Source organism: Embiotoca jacksoni, unplaced genomic scaffold, assembly GCF_022577435.1.
Source record: "Embiotoca jacksoni isolate LCO1_2020_lvr unplaced genomic scaffold, fEmbJac1.0.p SCAF_1, whole genome shotgun sequence".
Lineage (NCBI taxonomy): Eukaryota > Metazoa > Chordata > Actinopteri > Embiotocidae > Embiotoca > Embiotoca jacksoni.
The window spans coordinates 20,629,075-20,641,508 of record NW_027185229.1 but is presented as its reverse complement, the minus strand read 5'-3'; the positions used below and the strand labels follow the sequence as shown (position 1 = coordinate 20,641,508).

General features: G+C 39.2%; 1 protein-coding gene across 1 annotated transcript in view; it reads left to right on the top strand.

Annotated features, from left to right (window-relative positions):
• Positions 1 to 12,434, top strand: part of kif5ab (kinesin family member 5A, b) — a 61,529-nt gene that overhangs the window by 42,387 nt on the left and 6,708 nt on the right. Inside the window, exons 21-28 of the mRNA XM_069146920.1 lie at positions 490 to 550; positions 675 to 746; positions 907 to 1,011; positions 3,698 to 3,914; positions 5,542 to 5,797; positions 6,750 to 6,814; positions 9,298 to 9,325; positions 10,996 to 11,078. Of these exons, the coding sequence (XP_069003021.1) occupies positions 490 to 550; positions 675 to 746; positions 907 to 1,011; positions 3,698 to 3,914; positions 5,542 to 5,797; positions 6,750 to 6,814; positions 9,298 to 9,325; positions 10,996 to 11,065 (874 nt within the window). The 3' untranslated portion in view covers positions 11,066 to 11,078. The remainder of the gene's footprint in view (positions 1 to 489; positions 551 to 674; positions 747 to 906; positions 1,012 to 3,697; positions 3,915 to 5,541; positions 5,798 to 6,749; positions 6,815 to 9,297; positions 9,326 to 10,995; positions 11,079 to 12,434) is intronic.

The window sequence follows — 12,434 nt, the reverse complement described above, 5'->3', positions numbered from 1 at the left end:
GTGCTGGCCAGCTTTCAAACACTTCACCATATGGAGGCCTGGGGGCGAGCTGCCTCTTTAGATTCACGTCTTCCATTTCTCTCTGTCATTTGTTTTCTTTTTGTCTATTTGTTTTCCTGTCGCTCTGGTGCTCTGACTGTCATTCTTTCAATATGGGACTCTCACTGTAGAATAATACAGTCATACAGATTGTGGTTAAAATGAGCTGTTTTTAACCCTTTCTTTGCCTGTTTCTATCATGGTTTCTTTGCATTTCCATTATCCAGTTTTGGAATAAGGTAGCAGCTGGCTGCTAATAGGCCTCTTTCTGCACTGACCTTTGCAACATATTGCATCAGAAGGCAGATGGGTAACAGCCCACGAGTAGGGCAGCCTGTGCATGCTGCCTTTGTTCTCTGTTCATGAATTATTCTGACTAGATTGTCGTAATCATTTGGGTAAAGAGAAGTTCAATTTGAACTTTCTATCGATCTCTCTGTGTATCTATAGATTTCTCCATGAACGACACGAGCAGTCTAAGCAGGACCTCAAAGGGCTGGAAGAGACTGTTGTAAGTCATTATTTGCTTTCATGAATTAACTTGGCTCCCTCAGAAGCCAACGATCCACTAAATACTTTCTAACCACTTCAACTGCACTATTTCCCTCCCTCTGTTTCTCTCTTTTATACTGTAGGCTCGGGAGCTCTACTCCCTGCACAACCTCCGCAAGCTTTTTGTTCAAGACCTCACGATTCGAGTCAGAAAAGTAAGCCAAACATAAACTTCATAACACCCTTAAAGACTACAATTCACCACAAATAAACATGTGACTCAGCCTAGACTGAATGCAGCTACATTTTTCCATAACAGTGTTTATTTTTTTTTTTTCAAACACTATGTTAAAAGATCTCTTTTTCTATTGACAGAGCGCTGGGATGGTGCCTGATGATACTGGAGGATATATCACCCAGAAACAAAAGATTTCCTTTCTTGAAAACAACCTGGATCAGCTTACAAAAGTTCACAAGCAGGTAACAACAAGCAGCAAATATAAAAAAGATTATAGAGCTAGAGACAGGAAACATTATACCTCTCGTCCTCTTCTTTATAAATTAAGACAAATGATCAGGTTTCCTTTGACTCGGAAGGACAATGTGCTGTCTTAGCTTAATACAATATAAGGGGAAGACAAAAAGACAGTCAAATTAAAATACAGAGCGGTGTGCACTGTTTGTCATCGCTCTCCTATGCGCAAGAGTAATGCTAGCACCATCAATCTTCCTACTATAGCAACTTCACATGAAAGTCTCCTTGAAAACAGAGCAGCAGAAGGTGTTAAACTGTGCTGTCATTAGGGAAAGGAAGCCACATAGTATAAAACAGTAACTCAGATCTGACAAACACAAATAAATTCATCTTCATGCAGGTGCAAACCAACACTCTCTGTCTTTCTCCTCTCTCAAGCTTGCACACAAACTTTGAAAAGCAACCTTGTGCTCAGAAAGATTACACAAACACAAACACACTCTTCACATCTTTCTTTAATATTCCTAAATGGATGACAGCGGTGGACTAAGTGTTGATGTGCTAAATGCTCTGCAAACTGGCACATTCGCAGGCTGGCAGATCGGTAAGAGCTGCACTGCAGCAGTCTGTCAGGCAGAAAACCAATCCTAAAGTGGCTGCTGGGAGACTCCAGCCCGTCCACCACCTGCTGATACTGTGGGAATGGAAGACTAAAGTCATGGTCATAAATCAGAAAAACTCCCAGTGGAAAGTGATAAGGCTCTCAAAGACAGGCAGTGGACAGTGCACTGGGGCTAGGAGTGTCTCTGCCTCTGCACAGATATAATCATGTCTGTCTGTCCATCTATCCATCCACACACAACAGTGATGATTCCTCTTTTCACATCACTTACCTCTGTGGGAATCTTGCCTCCATTTTTATGATTCCACCCCAAACAATAAACCAGTGCTGCAAAACCTCAGGTGGATATACAGTTTTGCGTGGTTGTGAAACCCTCAGGTCTTATGCTCAGTATCTCTGCAGGGTATGAATTAGTTTGCATGATCACGTAGCAGCATACTCTTTGTGTTTAAGGTGCTAAGTCATTATCACTCACAGGAAACAGGCAAAGTGCAGGAACTTAAAATCAATAAATCTCCACAGTGATTTTGCTTCATGGATATAAACATAAACAAGTCCATTACGTAAAAACAATCATGCTGTACTTTACATCATGTGCCACAGGATTTTTTTTTTTTAAATATTATACATTAACATATTGAAGGTAAAGATTACTTCTCAATAAATCAGACTATTCTGTGTTTGGTAAAACAACTTAACATTTATACGAGGTGTTTTTTTTTTTAATCAAATCATGAGAAAAAAAATAGAGTAATCACTGCATTTGTTCAGTTTAGTCTTTATTGTTCGAGAGGATGAGTACCAATCATAGATACTTACAAGCAAGGCAACATTTTAGGATTTTACACTCATAAAGGTGCTTTGTTACATTGTGTCCATCATGTTGAATGATTGATGTATGTCCTTTATTGTAGGAACCACAGTTTATTTTAAGGTTTATCTACTTTTGTTAAGCCAAGACAAGTTTTGTGAATTGCAGTAGCTAATTAAAAGACTTTATGTTCACACTGTGCAGTGATGTTGGCGAAGTAAACACTTTATGGATAATTATCTTTACCTGCAGACACTGGTGTGGTCATACAAACACAAGGAGCTTTATACAGTTAATTTAATTGGTTTTCTACATTGCTTGGTCAACCATAACAGTGTGCTGAAGCTGATGACACAAAATTATCATCTGTTGTGTCTTTATTGAACAAACTCATTAAAAATTTCCCCTCGGGGATTAATAAAGTAACTACTTAACCTAACCTAACCTAGACACACTTGGCACTGGTTGAAAAAGTAACCCTTGGATTTAACAACTGGTTGAACTTCCTTTGGCAGCAATAATCTCAAACAAGCCTTCCCTGTGGCTGCTGATCAGACTTGCACAATGTTTAGCAGGAAGTTTGCACCATTTGTTCTCACAGGACTATTTCAACTCAGCCATGTTATTAGGATGCCAGGAGTGAACAGCTCTCTTGATCATTCATTGTGTTAAGTCTGAACTGGCTGGTGGACAGCAATGCCAACATGATCATGCACAGAACCTTGATTAATTTGGGAATTCATTTTACCCTCGTGTCTAGGCCCAGATTGTGTTTATTCATAATTATAAATTAGATGACCATATTTTCAGACAAATTCATTTTTTATTGGAAACCAATTGTAAAGGTTAGCATATTTTTCTTTCCACTATGTGTGGCTGCCTGGCAGTCTGCTCCTGTATTTACTGCTGTTTTGAGGTGAACAAGCCTTCAATTAGAGGCAGTTCTTTAGGTTTCCTCAACACAAAAGGCAGCACAGGGTATCTTTTCCTTAGACAATTTTCAGGTTGCACTTGATGTTCCCTTGTTCCAACTCACTGCACTGCACTGCACTGCCTTAACTTAACTTAAAAGTTCAAACCAAAAGGTTATGTGGTCACTTACAGCCAGTACAGTTTATACTCTGTATTGTACCCTTTGCAACAAATAAGTATCTTTCATGTTGTAGAAGAGCAGGATCCTTTTCCAGTTGAGGTGTTTGAACAATGTATAAAACATTTTTTGTCACATGTTGCACATCTGTTCTTGTGTCTTACACAGCTGGTACGTGACAATGCAGACCTTCGCTGCGAGCTTCCAAAACTGGAGAAACGTCTTCGTTCTACAGCTGAGCGAGTTAAGGCGCTGGAGGGTGCCCTGAAGGAGGCGAAGGAAGGAGCCATGAAGGACCGCCGCCGCTACCAGCAGGAGGTGGAGCGAATCAAAGATGTGATGAGGGCATGCAAACCCTTCCGCCGGGCCCATGCTGCACAGATCGGTAACGCTTACACCTTCCGCTCTTTTATAGATTAGCAGACACAGTTACACATTACACATTACAATACATTACATTGCTGCATGTGTCATTGCTTAAGAAGCTATGTAATTAGATAAAATGGTATTAACGCAGCAGTATTTCCTAATATGTACGTAGGGAGTGGCATCCAACCATTATAATGTGATCAGGAGGTATTAATATGCATTAATCCAGTGTTACTACTGGGCCGCTGTTTAGGGCATTCATTGCTTTTTTTTTATACTTGCTGCAATTCTGCATGCAATCAATTCACATGCACAGTTCTTTTCATGTCTGCAAGTCCTTGCATTTAATTTTATACACACATATCAGTTTTTTCTCATTTACTTGAGTTAATTTTTCTTGCTGTCACCGCAGTAAAATACTTTGCAGCACAGCTAAAAAAGCTCTGACTCGTGTATCAATATTAAAGAAATTCATCATGTTAGTTTCTCTTTCCTTATTCCTTATCCAAGGCAGTACATCAAAATTTGGTCACTTCATTTTATTTCAACTAATTTTAACTTCAAATCACCAACTAGTAAAGTTTCATCTTCTCTGCAGCCAAAACACACTTCATACACACCCTAATTTTAACAAAGTATAGTTCTTTAAATCGAGGAATTTTATAGTGACAATAAGGACAATTTATAATAACGACAAACATCCGTCCATAATCAATGTCTAAAATCGGTATTAATTAGGCTGCTGTGGAAACTAATGTAGAAATAAAATTAAAAAATATAAGTCATGTCCACTACTTTAACATGTAGTCATGTCCCTCATATCTGATATTCCCCCTTCTATTGCACCATGAGAAAAGTTATTCAGTGTGGTAAAACTATCCCTTTCATGTCTCTGGGGTGATTTCCTCACAGGAAAAATCTATTGTATGCTGTACCCCCTCTCCCCTGTTGCCTGTCATCCTCCCCTCCCTTAACCAGTTCACCATACTTTTACACGCTGCATGAGCAAGCTGCTGCCCTTCTCTGATGGAGTTTTCAGTGCCAATCTTGTTCCATATTCAGGAGGTGTGAGTACCTGAAACTCACCGTTGTGGAACGCATGGACATGTTTAAGAAGTAATGGCTCAAGGTTTCTCCCTGTAAACTAAGTTCAACAACAGGGTGTGGTACATTTAAATAAAGAGAATAGAGTAAATTTATCCTTGAAAGGATATAACAGTTGGGTGGAATATTTTGCTTGTGTGGATTTATACAATAGGCACGCTCTTTTGAAAGCAATATGAATCATTAGTGAAGCAGCTTAATCCATTTTGATCACAAGCTCACTTCATCACTGGTTCAACTGAAAATAATTAGACTAAAGAAATGTGAAATATCCTGCTGCGATGAGAAAATGAGCTATTGATTTAAGTTACTGTTTTCAGAATAATGATTTTCAATTGAGGATTATGCCAAAGAAAAAATAACTGTGATGCTGTGCTGTATATTAATATATTCTCAGTATTCCAGACACATTCAAAGTATTGTAATATTCTGCACTACAGACTGTAAAGCACCATCTCTCGGGGCCAAATAGATGTAGTCTTTGTATTTTTTGGATGAACGGATCAATTAATACGTCAATCCTCTGTTATCGCTTATAGCCAAGCCTGTGCGTGCCGGCCACTACCAAGCCTGCTCTCCCACCAACCCCTTCTTCATCCGAGGCTACAGCGAGCAACCAATTGCCTTCTGCAATGCCGTTTTCCACAACAGCAACAACCAACCAGCAGCTGCTTCTGCCTCTCCTCCATCACCGGATAGTGAGCCCAGGTTACACGAGGCCAACTCCAACCAGAACAGTCCCGCCAAACACTCGCAAAACAACGACGCACACGACAACGATGTTCAGCACAACATGTGAGTAAAGCCCAGCTACACTTGTTGGAGTTTGGAGTTTAGGGCGGGTTTGCGGTTCTTATAACCACATTTCCCCTTCTTGACCTTGAAAATATCGCTTTCAAACACATCTCACAAATTCATTTTAGACATACAATAGTAGTTTGATGAAATTATCTTAACTAAAGGTCAATTTACCATCTTTTTCCAGTGCTTTCAACAACATCTGACTCTCTTACACATGGAAATACCTTTAACTGCAGGTCCACTTACTACCTATGTCTGTGCTCTCAACCAGATCATGATGATGGACATATCATCTACACAACATAATCTTAACTAAAAGTCCACTTACAAACTTTCTGTGGGGCTTTCAATTCCCTTCCTCAGTCTTAAAGATAATTTGACTAAATAATCTTAACTAAAGGTCTTAACTTTACTCTCTTTTTCCATAGCTTTAAACCAGATCTCATTTTCTTAAGTAGGGAAAAACTAGTTTGACAAAATTTGTTTAACTCAACATCCCCCTTACTTGCTTTTTCTGAAGCCTTCAACCACTTTCTTGAACCTCAATGTAGTGATTTGACAAATCTAATCTAAACTCAAGGTTTTTTCTGGAGCCTTCAAGCACACATGACAACCTTTCACTGATGATGACACAGTTGGAAGCTCAGGAATAAGTAACTGCAAGTATTTTGTCAAACTACTGTTTCCAAAGTCAAGACTGAACTCTCTCCTGAAAGTTAGATCATTTGCAGGTACAGTGGTAGTAGATGAGACTGTGTTCCAATTTATGCAAAGCTGCAACAGTCAAATATTTTAAAATTAAGATTGTGTGATGGACGGATTAAAAAGTTTAGTCTCCAAGTGCAGTTTTATTTTGTTAAATTCAAAAGCCAAAATAAACTAAACGCTTTTGAAACAGAATTTCTACAGCTGCACTAACATAAGCTTTTGTTTCTGCTGTTTATAGGCTTCCAGCTGAACCAGCAAGCAAAGCAGACAGCAACACTTCAGAGATGCTTGATTCAGAAAATGGTGAGCCCCGTTCCGATAAAGCCTGCTGAAATTATAAGAAATATTATGATTGCACTAGGAGGGAAAAAATACACTAATTGTTATGACCATTTTTTTTTTGTGATTGTCATTATCCAATGATATCAGCCATTATGTTTGATTGTTGTTTTACAGCATGTACTCTTACAGAGTGCTGGCTGTTAAACCAATTTACAGTGGTTGCCCTGCTGCTATCATAAAAACTCCTTCCTTCTTGCTTTCATCTTCATGTAAAGGGCTTGCAGTCAGTAGATTTAACTGTCAATCTGAGCCACTGGCCGGTGAGGTGGAAGCTTTCAATATAGGTCAACCGAATTTGCATAAAGTATCATGAATGAACAGGTTACAGACTTGTGTTTTTAAAATTCAGCGAGAAAAAGTTCAATCTATTGTGGGATAGTCATGTAGTTCAAGGCTTTTGTGTGTGTGTGTGTGTGTGTGTGTGTGTGTGTGTGTGTGTGTGTGTGTGTGTGTGTGTGTGTGTGCCCATCGCTGACAGACTCTGCAGGAGACAGATTATGCTTGCAGTGTCATTACTCAGATAGAGACAGATAGCTGACAGACAGGCTGGATTCCCACCTCTGCCGCTGACCCAGTGATGACAGTTGTTGAGTTGTGTAACAACACCACACCTCTTTGATTCTCCAGGAATATTAATAAAAGTCATAAACAAGGTCAGAGACAATATATCAATCTGCTGTGACAATATTTTCCTTTGAATAAATATAAGATATTACTGCTGTTGTCCAGCTAACTCCTTAAAGGATTTAATCAGGCTTCATTTAGTTTTTGCTTCCCATGATGTTGTTTATTCAAGAAGATTCTGGGGGAAACATGATTTTAGTCCTCTGTTTTTGTCTCTTAAAGTACTCAGTATACTGGCAGCTGTTCAGATGCTGTGATATTTGCAAAAGTTTGTGATGCTTTCACTAAATTACTTTGTATTCAGTTTGATTTAATTACTACTTTTCCCCAAATTGGGCGCATAGCATTTTGGAATCAAAGCATTTGTACACTAATTTATTCTGAAGTTAAACTCCTGCAGCCAAATTTCCTTCTTGTTCACTCTGGTACTCGGTGTCATGAATTTCAATAAGAGCTTATGTGAAAGTGTACAACTCCAAGCCAAATAGCTCTGCAAGGCCTGAACCCCAAATTCCTCACTTCAGTCTGTACTTTTAGCTGGTTATGTGAAACCTTGACAGTTAAGATGGCCTGGACAGGATGAGATTTTTATTAGCTGTCACAATATTTTTTCTACTTGGGGATTAAATTGAACAGCCCTTTAATCCAGTCGAGCATGAGGTCCCATGATAGCAGCCAACTCATCACATTGCACACAAATTAAATGAACTTGCTTCCATGCATAACAATTAATAACTTCTCATTGACTTGCTGGTGATTGAGCGACAACTGCAACTCCTTGTTATGTCTGGTTGTCAGTATGTTGTCACACAGAAAGCCAAGGGAGTATTTTGTGAAACGAGTCTCTGTCAGTGTAGTTCAGGGGGACAGCAGGCTTTTAAGAATTGTAGTAATATAGTAGCTGGCAGGACTTGGAGAACTTTTGACCTGATACAAAGCACTTTGAAAATTAATTCAGTTCATCATCAACTATGATAGAGCCAGGTCCTATTTTCCATCCAAGTGCTGTTCTGCTGCACTGTAGGTCCACCAGTAATGACAGCTGTTAAGAGGCTAGTACTTTTAATGTAAGGGCACTGCCTACATGCAAGCTTTTAAAACTCATGACCCTGTTAGTGACTGTTATTATTAGCTGTACTAGTAGTAATAGTGGTAGCTGTGAGACTGTCTTTGTCAGAAAAATGGCAGCCGTTGTAATTTTTTCCAGCAGTTTGACATGACCAAAGTTCAAATTTTTCTGACAAATAATGTCCTCTAAAGAATAACAACAACACTGGTCATTTGTTGTTGTTCTCGTGTGAAATGATCTATGTATATATGCAGTGGAAAATGTTACATTGCAATAAAACCTCTCAGGAGGAGCAGGTGGTTACAAAAGGCACAAAGACTCCAACCAAGTCAACATTGGTTTATTTTAACTAACACTGCATTAAATTACTAACTTTAATGAAGGAGTTGTACTTTTTAAACATTTTACTGCAGCTCAGTGACAACAATCCTCCGTTGCCATGAAGCTTCAGTTGCCTAAACCTGAACAAAGTTCTGCTGCTGTATCTTTGCCTTCCTGATGGGGTTGCCATGTCAGTATAATGCTCACAAAATGTTTTTTTTAGTCTTTAACTTGTGAGGTATTGTTGTCTAATACACATTATGCAGCTGCTTCCTCCAAAGTCATTTCTCTTCCATGGCTTTGGGCTGTTCCAATTAAACCTATGCTGTATGTGTCTGTTACAAACCCACTTCTTTCCCTTTAATTTACACACCACCAACCCTATCACTGTGCACCTGCCTGCCTCCTTATGCACTCTTTCTGTCCACAGGAAACACCACAGATATCAATGACAACAGGTAAGACCAGTACACCCTTTGTGATTACTGCAAAACACCTGCTGCTGCCTGTCGCTGTCTTAATGCAGGCTTTTGTGTTGTGTAAGCGTGTGTAGTTTTTTGTTTTTTTTTAATTATTTTTTTTAAAACCAATACAGATTTTGGCCGCAGTGTTAACTACAGTTTGGTTTCAACTGGAGTCTGTCAATTAATGTCAAATCTATAAGTAAATAATTTAGTACATCTAGGTCCTGATTTACTAAGATCTCGAATAAAGTACTAAATTGCGTGTTTATTCCAAAGGTTTGCACATTTATTTTGCACCCGTTTTGCAGGTAATTTACGAAAAGTAATTGCGTCTTTGATATCAGGTGCAAATCGCTCTATTTAAATGAGGTATTTGTGTGTGTTAAAGGGACAACCGCAAAAGGAAATCTGATCCCATTGAAATGAATAAATAGCCTATAAATATAACAAGAACAAAACGCTATATAGGAGAATATCTGTGCCGAAGTCAATGCCGTGGGGATAACAAAAAGATCAATATATAAAATTATAAGAAGACGACAAGATATTAGGCAAAAAAATACAAAAAACGGCATATAATAAAACGTCTGCAAAAAAAAGATCCTCTAACAAACACTGTGCAGCAGGTCCAGCTCTTTCTTTGATGAGCTGGTGAATTAGTTTCATTCAGTCCCTCGCGAGTGCTCGGGAACCTTATGAAGCCTATAACCTACCTGTGAATTGTGTGGGAGATCGCATTCAGGACACCTGAAAAACAGGACTGGGTGGGATATTCCCGCAGCGATACACTGAAATGACCCAGAGGCAAGAAAATGCTGAGACGTAAGATGCTTTTTAATTGCTGGTAGCCTATTTCGTGGCTCCTTCTTCTAGTTGGCTGCCAATCATCATTCAGTTCATTCAATAACTAAAAAATTGAATTGCTGGAAAGACGAGATGTCTGAATGTTTTTTCCTCTGGCATCTCAGAAATGTTTCCACAAGTGTATTACGTTCTCTCGGTATTCTGTGGTTTCCCTGTGTCTCCTTCTTACCACAATAAGAGCAGCCTTCTCTCCAGATATGCAGACCTGATTAATACGTTCCTTTCAGTCGTGCACATGCAATTATTTCTCCTATTTCTACTTTAAGGTATAGTAAATGTCATTGCGGTTGCTAAATTGATCTATTTGCATTTCCCCTCCCAGTGTTTTGCACCTTCAAGTAGAAACGCCCAACATTACATATACACTCTAAATTGCACATTTGAAAGAAGCAATCCTCACTGCACGTCGTCAGGAAATCAGCTTGGACATTTTTTTGCACGTGGTTTGAAGTTTGCACGTGATTTTATACATGCAAACCTTTAGTAAATCAGGCCCTTAGTGTGTTTGGTAAGAGTTATGGGCAAAGCACACTTTGAAGAATTGCACTGCCACGTTCACCTTGCATGCTCGTGTACCACTTGTGTTTTAAGACCAAAGACTCTATCATCATAATTTGCCTCCCTCACTGCTGTGTCTCTCTGCTCCATTGCTGCCCCCTTGTTGCTGCCATTGCTACTACTACTACTACTACTACTAATACTACTACTGCTACTGCTGCTGCTGCTGTGGTTGCTGCTGCAACGGCCTGTGATTCTGGTGTGATGGTTAGCATGTGTCTGAATGTGAATTCTGTGTCCAGAACTGATGTCTGTGACAATCAGGACCCATCCAAACTCTACAGCCTGCAGCCAGAGGCCTCAGCCAGCTAATAGTCCTGAGCAGGTAAGAGCACCGAACAATGGAGAAACTCCTCAGTTTAGCTGCATGAATCGCAGATCAAGGAGTCATTAAACCAATGTCATTTTACTGATGCCTCACAAGAGATGTGCGAGAAGTTTTTTAATTATTTTATTAATAAGGTAAAGGAAATAAGACAACAAATTACCCCCCAACCTGTGTTTTACATGCCAGTAGGGACATTCAAAGCTATTTTAGTAATTTTGAACCTGTATCGCTGTCCTTCTTATCCCAAATCATATCTCGCATGAAATCAACCACATGCAGCCTTGATTTTATTCCCACTAAATTTCTCAGAGGTTATTGGCACTGTAGGGCCCAGTATTTTATTGACTATAAATAGCTCCTAAGCAAATGGCAGCTACCCATCGATTTTTAAACATGCTATAGTCCAACCTCTTTTAAAGAAACCCAAGCTTGATCCTTCTGTTTTCTCCAATTTTAGGCCAATTTCTAAACTTCTATTTTTATCAAAGGTTTTAGAAAAAGTGGTTTCAACACAACTCTTAGCTTTTATAAATCATAACAACATCTTTGAGAAATTTCAGTCTGGTTTTAGAGCACTACATAGCACAGAAACGGCCCTCCTCAAGGTTACGAATGACCTCCTTTTAGCAGCAGACAGGGGGGAGAGTGCAGTTTTAATTCTTTTAGACCTAAGTGCAGCTTTTGACACCATTAATCACACCATTTTAATCGATTGCCTCAAAACGTGGGTTGGCATCAAGGACGCTGCACTTAGCTGGTTTTATTCTTACCTTTTAGAAAGAACCTACTCGGTCACCATAGGTATTTAATCGTCTTCCACAACACACATTACCTGTGGTGTATCACAAGGTTCAATTTTAGGTTCAATTTTATTTTCTATCTACATGCTTTCACTTGGCCAAATCCTCCAACGACACAATGTATATTTTCATTGCTATGCAAATGACACAGATATACCTTCTGCTGAGACCTGGTGACCCAAAGAGCCTGGATGCTGTCTTAGATTGTCTCTCTGACATTAACTGTTGGATGGCTCAAAACTTTCTTCAGCTCAACAACTCAAAATCAGAAGTCATATTGTTCAATTCCCAAAACAATAACACCAGTCTCATTAAGAGTCAACTTGGTCCCCTGTCTGCTTATTTAAAACCTGTTGCCAGAAACTTGAGAGTAATGTTTGACTCTCAGTTAAACTTTGAAACACAGATCAAAAAAATTGTCCAGTCCTGCTTCCTTCAATTAAGAACCATCTCCAGAATCAAACCCATACTGTCACACTGATCTGGAAAAAGTAATTCATGCACTCATTTTCTTTCGACTCGATTACTGCAACTCCCTCCTTTCTGGCATAAA